The sequence below is a fragment of the Nomia melanderi genome, chromosome 11 (assembly GCF_051020985.1).
Source record: "Nomia melanderi isolate GNS246 chromosome 11, iyNomMela1, whole genome shotgun sequence".
In the NCBI taxonomy this organism is placed as follows: Eukaryota; Metazoa; Arthropoda; class Insecta; order Hymenoptera; family Halictidae; genus Nomia; species Nomia melanderi.
In genome coordinates this window covers 15,029,812-15,054,135 of record NC_135009.1, presented here as the reverse complement: position 1 = coordinate 15,054,135, position 24,324 = coordinate 15,029,812, and the positions used below count along the sequence as shown (strand labels likewise).

The 24,324-nt window shown below is 49.2% G+C and overlaps 1 protein-coding gene across 4 annotated transcripts in view; it reads right to left on the bottom strand.

Moving 5' to 3' along the window:
* The window catches only part of LOC116432172 (uncharacterized), a 94,490-nt gene that overhangs the window by 7,388 nt on the left and 62,778 nt on the right, over window positions 1–24,324 (bottom strand). For all 4 annotated transcript variants that reach the window (XM_031988657.2, XM_076372354.1, XM_031988659.2 and 1 more), the window contains one exon: window positions 6,525–6,655. In XM_031988657.2, the coding sequence (XP_031844517.1) occupies window positions 6,525–6,655 (131 nt within the window). The remainder of the gene's footprint in view (window positions 1–6,524; window positions 6,656–24,324) is intronic.

Genomic DNA, 24,324 nt, shown 5'->3' with positions numbered 1-24,324 from the left:
ACTCCTCGCGTTTTCGCGATTCCGCGGCTCGGCCGTCCGGTTTACCCCCGGCGCCGGAGAAAGTGAAGGATCCAGCGATGCTGTTATCCTCGATTTGATCGAGGCGGCGGCGGGCATCGCGTGAGGAGAATATTTTTCGTGGATTTCTCGCCGATCCGAACCCGCCGGGTGTTTCGTACTTCGAACGCGTGGATGAAATTGCACCCCGAGGAGCCGCGAAGACAATGGAGAGAGGCGGCGCGGCGCGGCGAGGTTCGAGCGGGTTGCTCAAGGTCCTCGCGGAATGTTTCGAGGATTGTGGACCGACCGTAAATTTCTGCAACTTTCTCGTGCGGTCCGCACCGCGCGAACGCACGGTAACGGTATCCAATAACGTCGTTTTGTTGTTCGACATACCGATGGCTGTTTGTCCGATAGGTTTCTCGAGGCACGCCCGGAAACGGCTCGTTCGAATCCTCGTAAAGCGTAATTACGACGTCTAGTTTGCTCTACGGACGCCGGTTCGCCTGGCTCGCCTGTCCCCTGGGTGGTTATTAACTGTTTATAACGTCGTTTATTTACAGAACGCTACAATCTATGACACTCTCCGCGCCGGCGCGGCGTTTCTTTTCCGCCGGGGGTTGCGCCGCGCGGTACGCGGATCGTACAATTTCGACGTCAATAAAACGCGAGGCTTTAATGCCCGTGACTCTGTAATTTGTGTTCGGAACCGCGCGATGCTATTAACAATAATAATATTATAACTTGTTCTCGAGGCGAGTATAGGTCGAGCCGCGTGCGCGCGCTCGCACTGACTGACGCTTGATTTCTTGGTCGGTTTCGATGTCGCTCTTCCATATTGGGTTCTCTGTAACGCTTTCAAGATTTTCAATTCTACTTCTAATTCTTAACAATAACCCCTCCCCTCTCCAATATATTCGCGGTTTCGAAAGGTTTCACCCTCGAACGGTGATTCATCGATTCCAGATCGCGTCCGCAGCGTCTCCGAGCCCCGTTAATTGTCCCAACGACAGGGTTATACGTCGGCCCGCGATATTCGAGCCGTTCGCGACGGCGAATAAAGCGTGGCTTTTTATCCGTCGAAAGGAGGAAGGTGGAGGCCGTGGTTTTATTTACTTTAGATGGCGAGGGCGCCGAGAGTGAAGCTCGTTCGTAGGCTCGTAAAACTCGCGGCTGGCGCGGGGCCCGTCCCCGCCGCCGAAGAAACGCGCCTTATTCCCTCCAGAATCCCTCCGTTCGGATTATTATCAGCCATTTACACGTTTATGCTCTTTGCCGTGCACGCAGATGGCCTGCCCTCGCCGTATGCTAACTAACGGTACCGTGTCTGATTTTCCGGTGCAATAAAATCCCTTTAGAGGACGAGACGCGTAGTCTAGCAATTAACGTTCGCGCGCGCGCGAGCGCGAGAGCGAGCGCGCGACCGAGCATACGGTTCCCTTCCTCGCGGCTTGATTTAGAGCCCGTCTCGTGTAATTCCGGGGCCGGGGGCCCGGCGAAAGAGAAACCGCTTGTAACCGCGAATCGCGACCGACTACCTTTATTACGTCATATTTCTGTCCGAATGGTCGCCGTTTGTTTTCACTGTCGCGGGCCCTCTCCTCGCCGTCTACCTTCCCTCAGCTTTTTAATTAAAAATAAGAGTTCGGGTGGGTGGTCAGCCACCATCGAAGCAACATAAAAAGTCCTATCTTATATTCGTTCCTTACGTCTTTATCCCCGTTCGCGCGGCCGCTGGGAAACTGCGCCCTCACGGATAACAGACGCGTTTCAATCTGCGCGGAGGCCGTTTCAAATCCGCTCGAGGGGTATTCGTCTGATTGGAGATTCGGTCGATTGCTATGGCGAACCGGGAGTGAGATCGATCGTTCTTCAGTGTTCCCGTTTGATCGATTTAGGGTTGTTATCAATTGTTAACTGTAATCCGGCACTGTCTCGCGTTTCAAAGTGTGCAGGTTTGAAATCTAAATTTCAATGCGATTCGACAAACAGAACTTCATTCCTCGGTACCAGCCCGAAGAATACGTTTCTGAGAAAAGCGGTTTAACGTTCGGAAAGTCGGCATAAGCGTTTCAAGAACCAGCTCGTATAAAACTCGCGCCATTCACGTTTCGTTCCGAGCGACGCGAAATATCGTCCGCGCCGAAGAAACGAATTCTCCGATTCGTTCGCACTTTAATCGCGCCTTAACCCCCGGTAATCCCGGCAACAAATTCCGTACGCAGTTGGCAATAAAGCAATCAGGTTAACGCGCCACATTATTTCCCTTATTAATCCTCGTTCAAGGGGAAATTAATAGGCGCCGTATCGGTATCCGCGGTCACAAGAAGCCCGCTAATAGGCTTCCTGGTAGTAAAGTGTCAGGGTCTCGTTAGCGATCCCGGGAAGCTGCGAAAGCTTCTGCCGGCGTCACGCAAAAAAGCTCCCCGTAGAACGTGTAACTCGCGCGGAACCCGGTCACCGCAAGAAGCTCTCCGCGACGCCTGAAATATACGATTTCCTGCCGGCACGCGGGAAAAAACGAACGGGGGGAAAAAACGCTAGCGAAAGGATAGTCATGGGGAGCCCTTAAAACCGCAATACGGGGGACGACGATCCGATCGATCGATCCTGCCGCGGGAGGAACCTGAAACACGCTTCCGAGAACTCGATGGAACGATTTACATCGGCGCTGGCCGATCCGCAGCTGAATCGAGGTCTGAAAATAATCTGTATCGTGTCTTTATTTTATTTCCTGAGGTTTTCCGAGTTTTCTTATTTCCCACGTGCAGGAACTTGAAACGTAATAAACATTTTCAATGTTGATCGACTGGAAGTATCAAGCTACGAAGTTTATTTCAAGAAACACTGGGTTTTCAATTTTAACACGCAAGATCGCTAGATTCTCCATTTTGTCTAGCGCTAAGACGAGGATTGCCAACGTTGATATGCATAAAGGTTCTCTGATCGATCGACAAGGTGAAATCCATCGATTTTCTCGGAAGCGATCGATTTCTCGCGGCTGACCATCGAGCAACGCAGAAGAAGAAGCTACGGAGGAGAGAAAATCGCACGCAGGAACGCGGAGATGCGCCGATCTTTTCAGACGTTGTAACGACCGTTGGAACGTTCAACGTTTATGTCGGTCTTCTGACTCCCCTGTCTTCTCCCCCCTGTTTATGTTCCGTATTTTTCTCCGTTCGGGGTTTGTCGGTCGCCGGGCTTTCCAGAAGCTCCTGGAACGACGCGCCGTAAAGAGAGGATCCCGGCCGAAGGACAACCGGCAAAAACCGAGGGGAGACCGGCGAGCAACCACCGTTCGCCGCGCGTCTTTATTTGGATCGGAATTTTTCGGGCAGGGTGGCGAGCCGCTTCCGCGCGCGCGCGCGCGAGCGCGAGACGCACTCGGATTCCAGCCGCCTCGCGTCTTCACGCTTTTTTCAGCAGGGGGATGGCGGAACGTGTCGCCTCGGACCCCAGGTGTCTGTTCGGTTGAGATACACCGTGCTCCTGCGTCCCTTTTTTACGGGTTTTCACGCGGAACGGTGTACCGCTGATGGATGCTTCTTGACACCAACCCTTCGACGCTTCGACTTGTAATCCTTTCTTTGCGACGATGCTGGAATTATTATACGATCAGGCACTCTGTTTTTCGTCGGTCATTTCTTTGGTAGCTGGACGTATAGTTGGCACAGTGATCGAGGAATAGGGTTGTAGAAACTCCGGAAGGTTTAGCCCTTAGCACCTGACTTTCCGATCTACCTACTCCAAGACATTTTTAGTCCCCGTGATGAATATGAAAAATTATAACATTTAGATTTTTTGTTCTTAGGAAAAGATTTGCGTGTGCAAATGCAATAATCGTAGGATAGTTTTCTCACTTTTGATCATCGAAATGTTCAACTCCTTGCCTTACGATTTACTTCTCTGCTACGATCGACAAAACTACAAAATTATAGGCGTATTCTATATCAATCTTTGCTTCAAAGTATAATGATTGATAACAGTAGAGTAATATTTAATTTGCATTCAAGAAGATTGAGCAAACGTCCATGCTAGTTCAATACTGTTCGAAATCTGCACGTGTCTGACACGTTATTGTAAGGCAAAGGGTTAATAATGTAAGTACCATAGTAGAGCCTACAGAGTAAAGGGTTAGAGCTTTATCATACGTTAGGGGATGAAGAGCTTTTTGAAATTTTGAACGAAGTTAGAAAGAATGTTATACTGGCTTCCTTGTCAAGATGTTTCTCAAGATGTTTTGACATTGTAAGTGTTCCGTTTTCTTACAGAATTGTAGGGGTAGCGAGTTCTAGGCGCAGAATAGACTCGGTCGAAGAGGATGCTCCTCGAGACAAGGGAGAAACGATGGGAACCGAACGCGCCGAGGTGAAGCGGGAACGTGGACGTTTCGCGAAACGAATGGGGGATGCCATAACTCACGTTTGACACGGGATACGTCGTAATTTCGCATTCCGCGGGAGTCGAAGACCTTGGCGGAGGCCCTTCGTCCTTGCGTTTCCACGGGAACGACCGGTGCTCCGTCGTTAATAAGTCAGGCCCGTTCAAAGAAACGCAATTTCTTAGGCATCCTCCTGAATTCACGGGCGGCTCGAGTATCTAACTATAATTTTCGTAGGATCCCGCGAACGCCCTGCGAAACTGACGTGCACAACCCGCGGCACGCACAAGAAGCTACGCCGCCGTTTCAGGCCTCACGGTCCACCGATTCTTCTTTCTCTCGCCCCCCCCCCCCATCCTTCCCTCTCGCTGCTACTCGTTTCCAACACTTTTTTGCGCCACGAGAAAAATCACGCGAACGCTTCCCTCGACTTCCGCTCGAAACACTTGCGCTTAAACCCTTTCTCCGGCGCGTTAAGCAGGGAATGGTCCATGGTGTGTTTACCGTTTTTTATTGGAGAGAAACTATCGCTATCATTTGTCTGAAGAAGTATAATAACACGACCGTCGTTTGTTTGAAGAAGTTGACGTTGCGGTGAGTTCGAGGTAAGTACCTTTTACTTGTCGCATTTTGGGAGACGGGGAGCATCGAACTATATTTTGTAGAATCGAGTCGGTTAATAGTTGATCGAAGATTAGAAACTTGGACATCTGTATAATTATAATTATCTATTATACAGCAGAGGCAAAACGCAGTATCATTAAAGTAGATTCGAATTAGTTTTCAGTGAATTTTTTAAAATCAGTGGAAAGGGTTTCACCCTTTGAACTCTGTGGGCTCCAATATTGCACCAGTTATAATATTAAATATTCTAATGAATCTCAAAGAAACTACCCTAAAATTATTCGATTTTCACACATCCAAATTTTGCATTGAAGAGGAAAATAAAAGATTGAAGAAATATAGCATTTCTCATTTTCGCTAGGAATACTATAAAAATCAGTTGCAATTACTGATAGATTGCAAAACAACCTGGAGCGCTAAGGGTTAAGTCTGTTCCCTCCGGAGTCGTAGACGAAAAGAGGCTGCGGGATACGTGGGATGATTCCATAAGCGGATCGGACGTTGAAGAAAAAAGGATCCGTGGAGGGTTCCGAGGCAAAAAACCGGCCGCGGCTCATGGGGGCATGCACTTTTCCCATGAAAATGGTGGGAACCTAACCGGGGACGAGCGGTCCAGGAGAGGGCCGAGAAGTGCGCTGGGCGTTTAACCAAAATTACGTTTTATATGTGCGAGGGGATCATTGCACGAAGACGGCCGATGCGTAACGGCCGCGGCGCAACGGTGCATTTCCTTTTACTACTGCGGCCAGACAACGGAGAGACCGTAAAACCTCGAGCGGCGTGTTTTAACGACAACTGCAACTGCAGAAATCGCGGCGGCGTTGCACCGGATAGGCTCCAGGGACAATGCATCCCTCTTCGCGCATCCTCGAGCACTCGTAACACGGTACTTTCGTTCCTCGTGCCCGAAAAAATGGCCGCCGCAGCGTCGGTGCTTTAACCCCTCGCCATTCCTTTTTTGCCGGTTGTTCTTGTTCAAATCGGTTTAGCGTTGATTAATTGGCACGAGAGAAAGAGATAGTTTCTCTTGAATTTAGGACTGACTTAAAGTCATCGATTAATCAGAAATTGGAATATAGCGAGACGAAAATTATTTACTTTATGAACGATCAATGTTTATCTATATCTTCTCGTTCCGAGCTTTACAGTTTACCTAATTATATTTCGAAGATTGGTGTTTCTTTTAACCCTTTGCACTCGGAAGTATCTCACTGGAAATATTTAGCAATATTTTACGAGACAAAGACGATATTCTTCGTAACTAACTCGAAGGGAAATCACACGTACATTGAGGAACAAAGCTACTTTATTCCAATATTGCACGTATCGAGGTATTATACGAAGTTCAACATTAAATATCAGATTTTAAAGTTTTAGGGAACATGGAAGCTATTAATTAATCAACGCATGGATCGAAGATGCGATCAACACTTCGAATTTTCTTCGTTAAAGAGTTAAGGATGAAATTGAATGCCGACGTAGGAGTAAAAGGTTAATGAAGGATTCTTTTCGATTGTACCTTGTACGAGACTCTGTCCTCTTCGTCGGAGGAGGGGACCACGGGATCCACGCCCGGCGTAGCCGCGGCTTCCGTCTCCGCTGGATGGTGGTCGGCCTCGCTGCTCCAGGAGTGTCGCCTCTTCAGGTCTCCTGGAACGATCAAGTTTTCGTCAGCATGATAGGAGATATTTAATTATTTTCTCAATAGAACTGGAAGTACATTATCTAATATAACCGTTTAAAGTTACTTCCAACACTCTGGAATCCTAGGCATACGTCAACCTCAGGAGTGTATATTAGAAAGTTAAAGTTCCTCTCTTAGATAAGCCTTTAGAATCTCCAAGATCTTTAAACTCGAAAATCTTACGACTACGAAACTAAACAACACTAACAGTCAAATATTCAATATTCCATTTTTATTTTCTTTCTCAAGAGAACTTTGGAATCTCCAGGATCCTCAAACTCGAAGATCCTCTAGCTAGAATCCCGAGGAATCCCCTCGCTACAACTTCGAAACCCTCCAACTCCCGAACATTCTCGGATCCCCTAACTCGGCAAGCAGAAAATTCCGCGGGCAGAGGTATCGGTGTCGCCATCGACATTCGATATCAGAATGCGTCGCGCCGCGTTTAAGACGTGCAGGGACACCGAGAGGCGCGTGCCGACGTGATCCCGGCCGGTAATTAATAAGATCCAGCTCTCTCTCAATCGGTGCCCGGGCTTAATTAGAATTGTCACTATCGTTCATCTTGCCGGCAGCTGTTTAACGTCAACCTCGCCAATCGAAGCGTGGCTGACAAAACTGGCCGCTACCACTTTTTGCTGTCGGCCTTGCGCGATCCGGGCCCCGACTGCTGCCCCGCCGCGTTTCAAGTCGCGCGTTCACCGGTTACGGATTTCCCGTATGAATTCCGGTTGTCACCCACTTAACCCCTTGAACTATCAATTCTTTCGCAGCTCGACGGAGTTACTCTATCGTTAACAGTATATTAATACTAGGTTTACGGATATTTATTGTACAATTCGTTCTATTATTCCTAAAAGAATTGATGCTCGTTTATTTTGATTGTGGAAACTGGAGATTTGATAGTAGGTAATTGGGGTACATGTCAGTGTGATCGCATCATCAATTGCTGTGTACCATATGTGGTACACGTGGCAACGTGTTAACACGTTGACTGCCTCGAGAATTTGAGTGTTTCGTATATTACTTATTCTCTTATAACAAGGACACATAATATTGATTAATGAATGATTACCCCTCGCGCTCGAGAGATGACTCTGTCACGACCTGATTTGGTGAAGTAAAATTATAAAATTTGATATTTAATATTGAACCATGCATAATGCATCGATGCGTGAAATATTGAGATGAGAAAGCTTTGTTTCTCAATTTACTTATGATTTCCCTTTGAGTTGATGAAGTAAAATTGTAAAATTCGATATTTAATATTGAACCATATACAATCCATCAGTGCGTGAAATATTGAGACAAAAAAGCTTTGTTTCTCAATTTATTTATGATTTCTCTCTGAGTTAATTTCCAAAAATATCTCTGTCTAGTTATAAAATGTTAAGTATTCCGAGTGCAAAGGGTTAATCGCTTGATATCATAGTTCCCGAGATGTACTGTTATCTATCTACTTATGTCACTGAATATCTCCAATCTCCAAGCGTCGTCGGTTTTCTTATTGCAATTGTTCCCGAGCAATTCGAAACTTCCGGCGACCGGTGACCACCGTGGCAGTCGGTGCGTTAACTGGGTGACGGCCTTTAACAGATATCGAGAGCGCGCGCTAGATACCGCTTCTTCGGCCGAACGGTTATTAATTTCCAGTCGGTCGCGGTCCTTGGTTACCGCGGATGACGCGCGCTAAATCGTATCGCCGGCGCGCGGCCGTCGATCGGCCGATCACGGGAATTAAATGTCGCTCGTGGAACGAACGGCGAGCTAGAAAATTGCTCGGCCGTGTCGCGGAACGATGCCCGATACCGTTTCCAATATCCTAGCCGGTTTTTTGAGCCCCGTTTCCCGAGACAGTCTCGATTACCGGAGTTAACGCGGATAATATCGTCCCGTAATTAATGTTCCCCTTTACGACATCGATTTTTCGAAAGCGGCCGGTCGCCTCGCCGCGAGCATTTTCTTTGGTGGTCCTTGGAACTCTCACGGAGATGAATGTTTAACGTTCAGAACGAACAAGGTTGATCGCATTACCCGCGTTCATTCAAGCCCTCGGAACCTCTCGGATAACATTATGAAACCGCGGCGCGCCGCGATCAAAAGATTTAGTAATAGAGAGTTTCTAATTTCCTTAATGTCGTCCGCTATAAAACATACTAACGTAATTCCATCGATAAGCTGTTTTATAATAACATTAGGTCCGCGTGGAAACAGTGTTCCTCATCTCATTTTATACGCTACTTCTTAACGGCATTACGAAAGTGTCAGAGATCCACCGGAAAATAGAAAACTGTAATTAAGTCGATTAAAACGATGTAATCTGCATATTTCAAAGAGGAACGTGGATGTTCGTTTTTCTCGGGAAGTAATGGGATGAAATGATTTGTTGGCTAACCTAGTGCATCGCGGTTGCATTCTGTAACAGGGAAATCCTGCTACGGTGAATACATTAGGCGAAGGTAGCGAAAGTCTAAGGAACAAACGTACGGGAGGTTCGTTTCTCCGGATCGGAGCAAGATCTCGTCGGAGATCGTTGCGTATCCGCGGATTTCCATTGTAGGGCCGCGAAACATTTAAGGTCAATGCACACCGGGCTCGAACGAGGATAATGATCGGAGATAAGGCTCGCAGGTTAAACACTGTACTCCGGACGTGACTTATGGGATTCGATCGGTTCGAAGAGGCGCCGATTCTACCTACAAATTTACTCGTTTACTCGGTTCTCCGTGGAATGCCACGGGGTCCCACGGGAAGAGCCGCGCGGCGCGATCACGAACAGGAAATTTATCGGTTCGACGGTTAAAGTGTGAATTACGTCGGTTCTCGCGTGACCGGCAATAAAATATTCCCCAAAGCTTCATCGCATTGTGCCGTACTACCCGGTTATTTCCGTCGGTCGTATCTCACGGGACTCGCGCGCGTTTTAAATCGCCCGCTCGATCGTTTATTAATAACCTGTGGTGCTAGGTGTTCGCGCGTTCATCGCGCTCGCTCCTTTAACCCCCTTTCGACGCTGATTTATCTCGCGACGAAATTTCGGAGGGGATTTTCGTGAAAGGCGTCGATGGGAGATCGACAAAATGAATTGTGGAAAGAATTTAGTATAGAATTTTAAGTGTGGAATATTGATTGTTAATTACTGATGATGTGAATATATGGATAGAAAGAATTTAGTCTAGAATTTTAAGTGTGGAATATTAGTTGTTAATTACTGATGATGTGAACATGGATTTTTGTGAAAGGTGTCGATGGGAGATCGATAAGATGAATTATGGAAAGAATTTAGTCTAGAATTTTAAGCGTGGAATATTGATTGTAAGTTACTGATGATGTGAACATATTAAGTTTTGCATTCTTTGGATTTTATGTAGAGGTTTCTTGAAGCCTGGTTAATTGAATGCAGATTTTTGGGATCTGTTTGTACAATGGAAATTATGTTTAACCATAGTTTTTCTTCGTATCTAAATAGGGAGATAAGAATCGACGAATATCTGTTCGTTGTATCTCAGTTGAATGGAATTTGGTACGCTTCGGTTTGAATGTTTACGAGTTGCCCGGTAAAAATGCCAGGCGTCCGACAACTGGCAGACAAATCGGGCAGGCCGTGATTGTACAGGACGATTGTACACGACAATTTTCCACAGAGTTCGCTGTCCGCGACGCCTCCGTGTTTTGCGCCGCCGTAAAACATAATGAACGCCAATTTGACACGGGTGCCGCGGGAGTTACGAGTGCCAACTGCCTCGAACTTCCTGTCGTTTCGCGGGCTGGCGGCCCGTCGCGAGTTGCACGTGCATTTACAAGCACGTGAACGCGTGCACGTGGTTTCCGGGCCTTTCACGTCCACGCTTTTCTAAAGTACCCTGCACAAGTTCAAAGACATCGCGATGAAACTTCGAATTTCCAAACGTTCAAAGTTTCAAATCGTCAAATATTCGAACTTCTACGTTTCGAAATTTGTAATTCTCGATCCATTTAAGTTAAATATTAACACCTTGTAAAATTAGCCTTAACAAGTTTCATCGCGCGTCAATTAATTATAAATACAGTATTCCATTTACAAACGACAAGAGTTTCTCAGGCAGGTTTGCGCGAAAGTCGATGCACCGTAACGTGCTCGAACGTGTGTACGGGGCTTAATATTCATTAGTTTCTGGTTTATTCACGGAATCTATGATCCCAGGACCCGTATCCCGTTCTCGGGTTCACGCTATCTCGGAGACCGGAAGCGGCGTGCGCGATAATTTAACGAACGGAAGGCGTTTTTCACGGGATTAGATTCATACGCGCTAAACACAGGCATTTTTCACTATAATTCCGTGATCCCCTTCCGGACCGCCTTGGGATTGAATTATATTTCGAAAAAAAATTCCCCCCGATCTACTGATTATCCCGCAATGAGTATTATTACAGGAAGAATAACCTGCGAAACGGTGATATTAACTTCGCTCCTTTTTTTTCCAGACTTGTAATCTTAATTTCGCTTCGTTCGAATTCAATTTCCAGGGAACGCGTAATTTATCTACTGATTATCACGACCGTAATAGGCAATAGAGGAAGAGACACGTGCAGAATGACGTTATCATTTTTCTCCGTGCTTTTCTCGGTACGCGGTTCCACTCTTATCTTTTGCATTGGCCTCTCTAATTGCAGCTTCGTCGTGCATTCCCCGATCCGTGTTTTCTATTATCTCCCCGGAAACCTCGATGTTATTTGTGTACGCGAATCGACCCTGACAGAAGGCTAGACGAGATCTTTCAATTAAGCCCGGAAACGTTCCAATAAATCATCGGTGTCGCAAGAACCAATACGAGGCCAGATAAAAATCGCGGCAGCCCGAGCAAGAACAAAGACAAGATCCACTTTCTCGTCTGCGGTTCTACGATGATTGATACTTCCGTTATTTGCCTACCGCCGTAAAAAATTCGAGCTGCGGGTCTGGATCATAGTTGATCGTACCATGATAAATATCCCTGCGGATCTGTCGGACGGAAAATCGTTTCTTCTCGATCATTCGAGCTGCGCCTGGAACAGTGGTTCCTAATCTATTTCCCTACTCTGCACCTCTGCATTAGAGAAATTCTCATGAACAACGCATCTTCTTACATCACCCTTATAACCATAAAAAACCGTTTCAATCAAAAGACCAAAGTTACTCTACTTTTCCATTCAACCAATAACTCTAACCCTAAATTCTAATGTAAACTCTAAATTCCTCTCGCGAAACAAACCATGAAGGCTTAAGCTCTAAACCTTGACCTCTACCCTTTACACAGTTCACTCCAAAACTAATTCCCCGAACTCCCATCAAAAACACTCAACGAGACAGCAGAATCGTCCCAAATCAACGCGAAAACAAACATCTCGTCGTCCGCAGAATCCCATCGGATCCTCCAGCTCTCCTCCCTGCTGATCCAGTTTCGTCGAACGGACGTCTCGAATATCAAAGTAACAGCTCCGCCTTGAGAACCACTGTCCCGCGGCATCCCCCCGAGCGTTCCCGAGCGAGAACAGGGATCCGCTAGGAGCTGTCGCCGATCCGCCTCGGTTTCTTACGCGGCCGATGAAGACGGCCGGGTTAGCTACGTCTCAATCGTAGGTAGACGGTCCGCTCCGCGCCGCGCCGCGGCGAAAAAGAGGTGCCCCGGTCGGTTACCTGTTCTAGTTCTTTCGAACGTCCGCGGCGCGGTCCCACGGCGGCTCATTAACATTTAACCGGTAATCAACCGGCGCGGATTAACGAGGCGGCGCGCGTCTCGCCGCGATAACGCGCCGGCTAAATCGGCGAGCGGCTTATCGGCACCGCGGATCTATCCGCGATCCGGGTCGTTAACAGTCGGCGAGGACCCGTGCACTCGGATCGTCACGATCCAGCGACGGTGATCCATGCCGGCGCGGCCCGTGTCATCGTTTCTTGCCGGAGCCGGCTGGCTGGCTGGCTGGCTGGCTGGCTGGCTGGCTGGCGAGCGAGCGAGCGAGCGAGCAAAGCGAATGAACGAGGAAGCGAGCTACGAGCCAGCTAGAAGTTGGCTAGTCGTTGCGTCCGGCTGACCATCCGGTGGCTCCTTTACATTTCCACTTTATTTACGGTTATCGGGCATAACTAGCGTGCCGGCTGGCTCTCTCTACCCCCGGTCATCGATGATTTCCTCGATTAAACTCGCCACGGTCCGATGTCTCCGCTTCCGCGTCTCTTACCTGTGTACACAGATGTAGGCAGATGGTGCGCGGGTAAGGGTACGTTTACAGCGCGGCGATCAAGGACTCGGGGAATGTGTTTTCTCTCGTGACGGACGCGTTTGCAATAAGTGGAGTGGAACGTTGACGTTTCAACGGTTTTCTGGGGAAACTCCCATGTTGTGATGGAATCAGTGGATAGGAGCATTGCTTTGGAATGAAACTGAGGCATTCCGTTTTGTGAAAAGAGAATTTTGGTTTCATTAAAAAATCGAATTAAGTGGTAAAGAAGTGAATGGTACCTCCGGAACATCTTAATGGAAAGATATTTGCATTTGTAGAGAAAAGGTTTTCGTGATACATCGATTCACAGTGGTTGATAATGGTAATTCCTCGGCGGGTCGCATTCAGCAGCTTCAATATAAACGCGCTAAAGGAAGATATTTTATCGCCGCTCTGCGAGACGGACAGCTCTTTCAGCTTCTATCGCTGTAAACGTACCCTAAGCGAGCGAGCGCACGTGTGTACTTTGGGTACCTATATCCGTACGTCAATGTCCCGTCATGCTGACCGAGACGTTCCGCGCGCCGAACCTCGACGGTATTGCCGGGTATAAACTGTCGGGACGCGATGATTATTTCTCGATCGTTTATTGGGGGGATTTCCGGTTCTGAGAAACGGAGAAATCGATCTTTTTATTTCAGAGGTTTGTGGGCTGCGAGCCGTTTTAGATGCTTCCGGCTTGGTCGGTTGGGAGAATCGATCGCTTCGATTGTTGGGGGTTTACGGCGAAGAAAGTCGGACAAGTCGATTGTTTATAGTTTTTCCGTGTTTATGACGGTTGGAATCGTCTAGTCCAGGAAGAGGATATCGTCGATTTTTTTAAATATGTTTTGAATTTTCATTATGAGCAGTTTCGTTATCTAAACAGCAGGATTTCTCTAGGAAACTGGAGGATCAGCGTTCGTTAATGTCATTATCCGTTTTTAAACGATTAACTGTTGGTTCTAACGTATAAATTAATTTTTTATGAAGAGGTTTCAACGTTGTCTTACAATGTACGATAATTCTGATTAAATTGGAAGATTGCGGAGATCGTGGGATTTCGAAGTATTCGATTTTCCTAGTCACGCATAGATGAACGTGATTCCCGTGCAAAACGAGCGAACGAAAATCCGGCAAAATTGTGTTATACGAAATCAGAGTGCGGCGCAAAAACAAGCCGGGTATCCTCGTAAACATTTTAAAATGACGTAAAAGAGCATGCGTTAAATTGTGCGCCCGGAGAAGTGCATACGCATGCAAGAAAAGCTACGGAACGATCCTTCGAGAGTAATCGGTACACGGTGGTAGCCGATACTAACTTTACGCATGGAAAACCACCGGCGAGCAAGAAGATACTGGAAATCGTTAAACTGATTTATGAACGGCTGACATTTGATGAATTGTCGGGACGATGGATGAAAGGAATTCTCCAACTGGATGGCACGAAATTGATCAATTTCAGTAATTAGAATAATGCGAGTAATGGGAATCAACGGGAGGAGAAACACGGATGATGAGTTTGCTAAATATCGCGTAGAAATCATCAACATTGTAAACGTAGCAGATACGACTCGGTTTACGAAAAAGGTTCAACAACCTGGAACCTAATATTATTTAAAACTTCCCCAGTTTCTATAAACCGCACACTATACAAATATTCCACCTATCTCTCACAATAAAAAAAGACAATCTCGAAGCAACAATTTCCATATTCTCCTAACCGAACCCACTTTCAACGAACAAAACTATTCACCTAGTCTCCAACGAACAAAAGACGCACAAAGTCGAACAAACACGGTCTCCAACAAATCCTAAGAAAAAACTCAGTCATCATCAACAAGAGATTCCCTGTTGAAAGGAATACTCAACACCACGTACAGTTACACAACCTAAAAAGAGTGGCGAACACCCACACACGGCGAGGAAAGGAAGAAAAAGCGAATTCCAAGGATCTAAATCAACTGCCTCGAATCCGGTAAACGTACTGTTATCGTTCATCGATCGTTCATCCCGCGCACTCGATCATCCTCGCAACTGGACGGTGTTCCGAGCACGTTGGCGATCTTCATGGTCACTGACACTCGCGATATCGCGGATAAACTACATCCGAGCCCGGCCGAGCACAGTTTTTTACGACGAAACACGATTCGATGTTTTGCCCGCGCCGATGGACCGAGCTGCGGGACTGTTGTTCGAGGGATCGATCGGTCGTGGAGGATCGGTGTGCTCGCCGGAACGGTCGGCTGCCGGGATAGACGGATTTCGGGCCGCGGGATGCACTACAGGTTCACTCACAGGTGCAGAGCTCCGACTAGACTAAAGGCGGGAGCGTGCTCGTTGCCGGCAAGTACTCTAGGAGAGGAGAGAAAGAAAGAGTGCGAGAGAGAGAGAGAGAGAGAGAGAGAGAGAGAGAGAGAGAGAAAGAGAGAGAGAGAGAGAGAGAGAGAGGAGAGCATGCAGGTGCTTCGATTGGTCCATGCTTCCCGCGAAAACGACCCAGCCAATCACCGTGACTGCGCACGTAATTGCTGGGTATCACGATTCACAAAAACGGGGGAGGGATACCCTTTCGAAATTCCCTGAGGTGAGGTTCCCCCGGTTCCCTCTCTCTCTCTCTTTCTCGCTCTTGTGCATCCTTTTCTCTTGCTTTTCTCTCCTTTCCTCCTCCTTTTTTTGAATTACGTCGGTTACGCTCGTCGACGATGGATTTTTGAAGTCTATATCGATCACCGGCGGAATGCGATTGCAGAAGGGCGCAGGCTAGCAATTTCATCGTTGAGATTCTTTGATCGTGACTCGAAGTACTGTTTCGCGAGGATTATTGCGCGGTGATTGCGATGATTTTAGGATTTGGACGTGATTGCTGCGAAACGAGGAATTTTTGTGATTGGTCTATCTTCTAGTGGAGGGTAGATATTTTTACCGGTAGTCTGCTTTAATATTGAATTGTAATTAACGACTTAGATTCTTCTGATTGGACTGCCTATTTCGAATTTCCGAACGTTCAACGGTACCTTCGCGACCATCGGAATCATCGTACGTCCGCCTCCCTCCATCGCCGCGCAGAAAGCAATCTCAAAAAATCACAGATCGCACGCAGCTCCGCAATACAAACAAAAGTTTAATACAATGTACCATGATCCGCCACTTAACTCGCCCCGACAAACCCCTCCGCCCCGTAAATATCAATTCCCCATCCCCGTGCCCCGAGAAGCTCTTTCTCATTAACACCGGTCAAAAATTACACGGCGCGAAATCCATCCGAAATATAAAAACCCTTGAAAGCCGATTATTAAATCGCGAGAAAAGGATACATCCGAGCATCGTAATTACTCGACGGGGACGCGCGTACGGTGGCGAACGTATCAATCTTCCCCCGAAATGAAAATGTTTTAATCCGGCCGCAATTTCACCCGTTACAGTTCGTCCGAGCGAATAAATAAACGAATCAGTGAATAAATAAATAAATAAATAAATAAATAAATAAATAAATAAGCAAATAAGTAAACGAACGAATAAATAAACGAAGAAGGAGAGAAGATTTCGGTGCAGCGAGGAAGGCGAGAGAGGCTCGCACGATTGGGCGGACGTGGTCGCCGGCGAGCCGGGGCGGCGGAAGAGGAGGGGTTGAGGGTCGAAGGAATAAGGCGCGGAGGAGGGCCCAGCGACCTCTGACCTCCCTGGGAACCACGGGGCCCTCGAGGGGCCTCTGCGAGAAAGAAGCCCGGGAATCCGGCGGGCCCACCCGGCCGAAATATCTTCCGAGAGAGAAGCGAGCAGCCTGGGCCCCAAACCAGCGACCTCGCCGAGGCTCGGGCCCCGGCTCGCCGTGCGCATCGGGTAATACGGCATCGATCGCCGAATTAATTTGTCCCCGGCCGATATTCACGGCCTCGGTTCCGGCGCACGTTCCAACGATACAAATTACCCAATAAGGAAACCGCGATTCCGATTAAACGTTTCGTGACCGGCGGACGCTCAAACCTCGATTTCTGCGACCGGCCAGGAATCGACCGAGGCCGGAGGAGCACTGCACTCTCGAACGAACGGGACAGCTCCTTTATTTCTCCGATGTAAATTGTTTCCGATACACGAGACATCGCGCGTCGCGTTCTTCGCTCGGTGGACTAGTTACCGCTTTCGTTAAATCGAGTTCGATATCTAATAAGCTTCTCGTACGTTAACGCGCGAAATACCGATTTCCTTCACTCGGCTCAAACTCGAATACCTCCATCGAGAGACTCTCGGAGCCTCGATTTCGTAGCTCGCCGATACCGATCTCGAATTCCACACGAATTCGGTATCCCCGAAACGTAACGTGCCCGCCGCGAGGGTCAAGCCTCCGCGGTGATCCCGTCATGTTTACGAGCGCTCGAACAGTCCCGTCGAAGAGTGGAGTTGAAAGATAGCGTGATCGCACAAAGAGGGATATGAAAATCCTCGCGTCGCGTCGCGTCGCCGGAGCGAGGTGTATGTACAACGCGGCCGCTTAACAACCGTACGCGCCGGCCGCGGCCGAGACTATTATCTCGGCCGGTGCCCTCCTAGCGCGTCCCGGCGACGCGAGCATTGTCGTTAACGATCGCGGGGCCCCGTATCCGTGCTCCCCTCGGCAGCCTGCCACCGCCACCCTCCGCCCCCTCTCTTTTCCGCTTTGCATCATTACGGAAGATTGATGTGGTAACGGTATACGGTTGTTCATCTCGCGGTTAAAGTGTCTCGTCTTTTTTCGCGGCCGATATTCCTCGAAAGCCAGCCAAGCCGGCCCGTCTCTGTCCGTCCGTCCGTCCGTCCAGCCGTCCGGCCGGCGGAGAGGAGCCGGGGCCTGGTCGGGGTCTAATGGGCCCCGGCCGAGGGGGTACTACAAAGAGAAATTTTTCGATAATGCCGCCGCTCTCGGCTCACGGGGCACTCGGCTCGCTGAAATTTGTATCGTCGCCCCGGCCAATCTGGCAATGGCCGCTCGAAACGCTGCTGCCGCTGCCGCTGCCCTGCCGGCAGCGTCGTCTCGCCTCGCGGCCGCTATTTCCACGCCGATGTATGGGGCTTCTTAGCGGCGGCCCGGCGACAACCCGTAAACCTCCCGGCCCAAGGATAAATCCTCCTTTACCGTGAAACTTTCCACCCAGCCATCATTTAGGCGGGATCACGCGGCCCCTTCTTCCGCGTCGTAATTCCTCTGCGCCGAACCACGCGTGTAAATGCGCCGCTGGATACCCTCCCGTGGGCTACACGCCGCACCGCGCCGTTCGAACGCCGCTCTGCCCCCGGGCCACGGGATTTTTGTCGATCGCCGGGGACCTTTGACTCGCGCTGCCTACCTCACTTAATTACTCATCCTGGAAATTCGGTTAAGGCTTTCGCGAGGTTTTCGGGGCTCGTTGATAGGGGAAATTTCGGGGTTGACCGTTCGAGGGTGGCGTTTATTCGGATTTTAGGTGAAAATGTGGAATCATTGATTGGTTCGTTAACGTGGAACTGGGGAGACCTGGGAAACGAAGACGGAATGACAGCGCGAGTGTAGCATCAGCGGGAATGCCTCTCCGGCGATTTTAACGACACGCGGAAATGGAATTCCGAGAACATAAATGAATAGTATTATGAACTTATTCGTCTGGATGGAGTTAAAAAGAGCTTAGAAATGAATTTAAAGCAAGATCTCGCGAAAGGTAATTGCGGGAACGCGTTCCCGGTGATTCCGGTGCGTGGAAATGGCCGATCGACGTCCGCCTCGACGCCGGCACTTCGGAAAGCCGCACGAAAATTTATCATTAACGGCGGCGGTAATTAATAGAATTAGTAGAAAGTAAAGGGGGACGGAGCGGCTCCTCGGTTGTAATTGTAAAACGAAACCGCGGCGACTCGGTATTAATAGTAGCGTAACTACGGTGATTTTCATGCTCGGAATCGGTGCCGGCGGTGTCGTCGTGATGAAAATTCGAGGAGACGTAAAAGACCGTTATTACAGGTTTATTTCGAGAAAACATTAGATTAATATTGTAAGTGGGACGTTAACAGGAAAGCTTCCCTGGTGATTTCAATGCGTGGAAATGGCCGCCGACTTCATTATCGGCGATGAGTCTTTAAAAAGGCATAAAAGAACCGTATTATTAATGCGGTAGTGCTAATATAAACCGTAGAAATTAGCGGAATGATCAGAAAACAACGAAACGGAACACAACGAGTGTAATTGTAAAATAAAACCGGCCGCCCCGGGAATTAGCAGAAACGTCACCGCCGGTGATTTTAATGCTGTTTAATAGCTGCGCGGGAGAGGAGGACCTTCCACGGTTAGCCGCGGGATTGTCTCGTCCTCCTCTCTTTCGCGACTTCATTCACCTTTTCAATTGAAAGATGAATCATCGAACGTTGAACACTCGAGAAAAGAAACCTACGGACAAATTAAACGTTCCTCGTCTCGTTCTCTTCGCAATGTCGTTCAACTCGAAGAATGATTCTTCAACGGTCGAGCGTTCAGAGAAGCCTAGAGACTGTTCGAGCGTTCGATTCTCACGCGTTACTGGGCCCGATCCAGCGTCAGGCCCTTCCAACGTCGTCGTTTTCGTCGTCAGCGATATTTTTGTCGGCGCAGGCCGGAATTTAAGGGGCGAGCAGGCGCAGAAAGCGCGCGAGCGTGTAATGGTGATTGAATGCGGCTAATGGTCGTCCCGTACGGGACTCACGGGCCCTCCACGATATACGTTATGACTCGGGCATAACGTTTACCGGGTGGTAAACAGGCACGCATAAACTCCGGACGGGGCCGTGAACGAGGCTCCCGCGCGCGTTGGGAGAAAATCGGAAGAGTCCTTCCACATTCTCGCTGCTCGATCCAATTCCCCTGTCAGCTGATCCTATCGACGCTGATGAGCCGAGACTCCCGATAAGCCCGAGCCGCGCGGATCCGGCTGCTCTTGGGACAGCCATGAATTTTTAAGATTCGGATCGGACTCCCGCTCCTGGGAATTACAGGACTTACGCGCGATAGCTGCGCTTCGGGGGTTCGACGATGATTTTTAAACCTTCGAGATTATAAATTTTCGCCGGGTTTCAAGTTTTGCTTCTCTTATGCTGCCAGGATAATTCCTGCAGTTGCAAACTAGTACTTTTCACATTTCTCTTTCCTGTAAGTTTAATCAGATATATTTGTCTCGGTAGTTTTCAATTTTTTCGTAATGACAAAGATTATTTCTTTAACATTCCCGCACCGTCCTAACCGACATCAATCAATCCTGTCAACAGAAACTTCATCGCCATCGGAGGGATTAACTTCTGAATCCCCAGAGGAATCTCGTAAATTTATGAATAATATTTCTGCAAACTCGCTAATGCCAGTTCCAAGGAACGTCGCCGTGTCCCCGCAACAGCATCCGCCATGTTTGCGCGCGGTAAATACGCGGCGGCGTGTGTCAGCGTCGCTGTACCCCGCATAACTCAGGATCCCGGAGAAACTCGCGACGAAACTCGCTCATCCGCGGCGCGCGGGGTCTAAATCGCGTGGATTATCGCCGCGCGACAAACTCTCACCGCCATGACAAATCGTTCTAAGCAGCGTGACGGTGTAAATCAAAGCCCGGCCGCCACGAAAGGCGCGTTCCCGCGGCAGCGCGCCGAACGAACAGAGAAACGGAGAGGAACCGTGCACATATATATGTATATATATAGATATGCACTGCGGATAGCTGAACCACGATTAAATCATAATCGATAAAGGCCCGCGGAGGACGCATTAATAATAATTAGCCACGGCACGAGGCCGACATCGGCGGGCAACCACGGCCCCGCGCGTAATAAACTCGTAAATGAGTCTGAAATCGCCGTGGCTCGTTAATAAACGCGGAATAACGCGCGAAAATTTTGTACCTGTAATTCGATTAATCAGCATCGTTAATAAGCGCCCGTGTCTGGTTATGAATCGCTCGCCGAGACCCTTGTAATCGAAAGGAACGAGGCTCGCCCCGAGGTTTGCTTCATTTATCCACTAGCAAGAAAGAGTATCAACTCTTTGTAATTCTTTTCATCAAAATTATATTGCTCTCGATAATCCTCTAAAAGCAAATAGACCAGTTCTATTACCTGAAGGAAACAAAATACAAAGTTTCCAAGCTTCGAACGTTTGTTCCTCATTAATCTTTGATCTCTCATTCGCATCATTCGACTCACTCTCTGAAAACTTCTCTTACAACAATCGATCTCAACGTCTACACTAAAATTCAAAGCCGAAAGGGAGCTCCAACCGCTGCAGTATACCAAAAACGAACTCCCAGGTCATAAAGAACCTCGAAAGATTCTCTCCAGCGTGCATCGCGAGTTGCCCTTACCTGAAAATCGCCGGCGAGCGGCGCGCAAGGGATCACGGAATAACATTACCGCGGCGGGCAATTCCGAAGAACGATCGATCGTTCGCGGAAACGCGAATGAAAAAATTCCGCGGCGCGATTCGCGTGTCCCGGGCCCCGATGCTCGTTCTCCTCTCGCGGCCGCTCGGCTGTCCGCTCGGCCGAATCCCCCGGAGGCAATAAAACGAGGACGCCGGGACGCGTCCCGGCGGGTACGAACGCGAAATAATTATGCGGCCCGTATAATCGTATGCGCGGCCCGCGTGTGGGTGGATTCGCTAAATTTCAATCTGGCCGGGGCCCCGGCTGAAAATCGTCACGGTGCGTGACGGCCGCGTGACGTCACGACGCGTGTGGTCCCTTCTCGTTCGGGTTTATTAAAGGTGCCCCGGGCGCCACGCCACGCCACGCCACGCCAGGCCACGCCAGGCCACGCCACGGAGCGGCCGGCCGGCGTATAAAGAACGTTAAGAGGCTCGGTGAAACGGGATTAATATATTAACAAAATTACCGTGGCCGCGTCCGCGACGGTCCGACGCGCGATTCCGCGCCGCGTCGGCCCGGTGGCCCCGCGCCGGCGTAAATCATCGCCGGGCCCTCTCGTCGCTCCGCCCGGCGCGGCGGCTGTTAATTCGGGGGACGTTCGTCGATTGTTACTCTCTCTCGGCGAGCGTTGAAAATAATTAATTAACCCCTTGCCCTGCAATACCGCGTCGGGCTCGTCGTGGAGAGTCCAAATGGAACTCGACGAACATAAATATTATTCGATTCGTGTGAGCTCCAGCGAAAAGTTATTGCTCCGATGATTACGGTTCAGAGCGAACGGTGACATGGAGTCTCTTGTTTTCAAGAAATTGTTAATAAAGTTAGATTTAGTTTGGGTTAGAAGGAAATCGTAGTGCAAGGGTTAAGTGTAGTCTGGTTTCGTTCTGTGATTCGATGTTTTCGATGAGGACGGTGTTCGTTTGAAATCCGTGAGAGTGAATTCTGATTTTATGGGGGTGAATGGAAACGAGGCGAAACGAGAGTAATGAATGGCGGTCTCGGTGCATGAATTAATGAATTTTGAAGGGAATATAATGAAGTTCCTGAGGCGGGGTTCGGGCTTCGATCGTTCGCGCGATGAATTTCGAACTTGTTCCAAGAATTGAATGTATCCTCGGCCGGGAGATTATTAACAACACCCTTCCGCGCGTAGACATCGTAAAGTGGCCCATCAATTTCTCTGTAAGTGAGGAATTAAAGGAAATACAGATACATTACGTTAATTGAGTTATCCGGATGCCCGTGGATCGCGGGCCCGAACGGCGGGATTAAAATATTTATTAACAGGTTGCCAATCACCGGGGGCTTAGAAAATCCGACGAACTGGCCGGCGCGGCCGGATAACGAGTTTAAATAAATTTCGCCGGTGCGCGTTTCGCGTAATAAGGGGGGATCGAGGGAAATGAATAAACCATGAGAAAATGATGGAACACGTAATCGCTGCTTCATTAATACTAGTAGTAACATCGTTTCCCCCGAGGTCAAGGTGTTAATTAGGAATTCGAAATTCCCCGGGGGCCCGCTTCCTCGATACCGCGCGATAAATTCCCCCGGCATGTAATCCGAGTCCTCGTTGCGTACAAATTGGAAGAATTATCCCGCCGATTGTCGAGCGCGGAGGAACACGGCGAACGCGCTCTCGATCGCCGCGATTCAATTCGCGCCGCGGCGAACGTTCCATAAATCGACGGGACTGCAGAACTAATCCCCCTATGAATATTTTCTTGCGCGCGTTCCTCGGTCGTATTGGACAAGCTAATAAGAGCTTCCCGGTCTCGTTAACGATACTGTGTCCGCCCGAGCGGGTAACTGGGCGTTGTCATCGAAAGCCGCAGCGAATTTCCGTGTAACGATCGACACCCCGGCAAGCTTTCTCCGCCGAAGAAGCCTTCACTGCCGCGGCAAGAACGGTGACGGGTGTGCGCCGATCGATTAAGCACGCTGCAAAAGAAGCTTAAACGGAACTACAGCTGCTGGATCGGTCAGTTCGATCGGCGAGACACGTCGCGAATCGCGCTGTCTCATCCAGGCGATCTAGAAAAACGACGTTCGAGCATTTCTCCAGCGAGATTGAAAACCAAATATCAAAACCACAGTTCCAAAACTTCGAACGATCTCTAAGGCAATCGACGTAGCTTCAAACTCGTCGATCACAGAGAATCGAAACTTGCATCGAACTTCGCAACCGAGCACAAGCATCGACCAAACGAACCATTCGAATCTCAGAAACGAAGGAACTAATTCCACAGAGATCAACCGACAAATTCCGAAGGCTCGATCGGACGCACGAAGGTCCCCATGAGCTGGCTGGATCCTGTTCCTGCCGCGTTCCATATGAAAAGGCAACAACGGAGGATCACCGGGGGATCGATTCGTCGGCAGATTTTCGAAGATAGCTCGCGGGAGGGACGAGGGGGGAGCGGCGAATATTGACCCGTGACCCGAGAGTTATGACGCGAGTCTGATTCCTGAAATGCTCGCGCGCACCCTGTAATCACGCTGGCGAGAGTCCGGGGCCCCCGCCCGAGTGCACGGCCACGGGGCCGGATATCTATAATTTAAATCTCGCTCGGCCCCGTAAGTGGCAGGAAATCATTGTAATTAATATGGCGTACATCCGCGCGAGCCATCTCTACGGCGCGCGCGTTCACGTGACCGTGATCCCGGCGACTCCCGGTAGAGAGACTCCCGCGCAAAGAGGATGCGATCGCGACCGCGGACACGGAAGCTTAACCGGGTCGCATGGGGACCCCCGAAGAATCGGTTTACCGGTAGATTATAGTTGCCAGTCGCGATTTTCTGGGCCGCTTGTTCACGCGCCGCCGCGTTTCAGAGTAACGCGACCGTAAACCGGTCCCGCGAATCCTGATTAATGGCTGCCGCCGACGCCGCCGACGCCGCCGCCGCCGCCGCAGTCGCCGCCGTCGCGATCGTGCGTGGACCGCCGGTTTTCCGTGTTTGATATTTATGACTTTAATGAAGCCGAGCCGCGCGAGCAACGTGTTGCGCCTCGGGAATGCGTTTTCGAG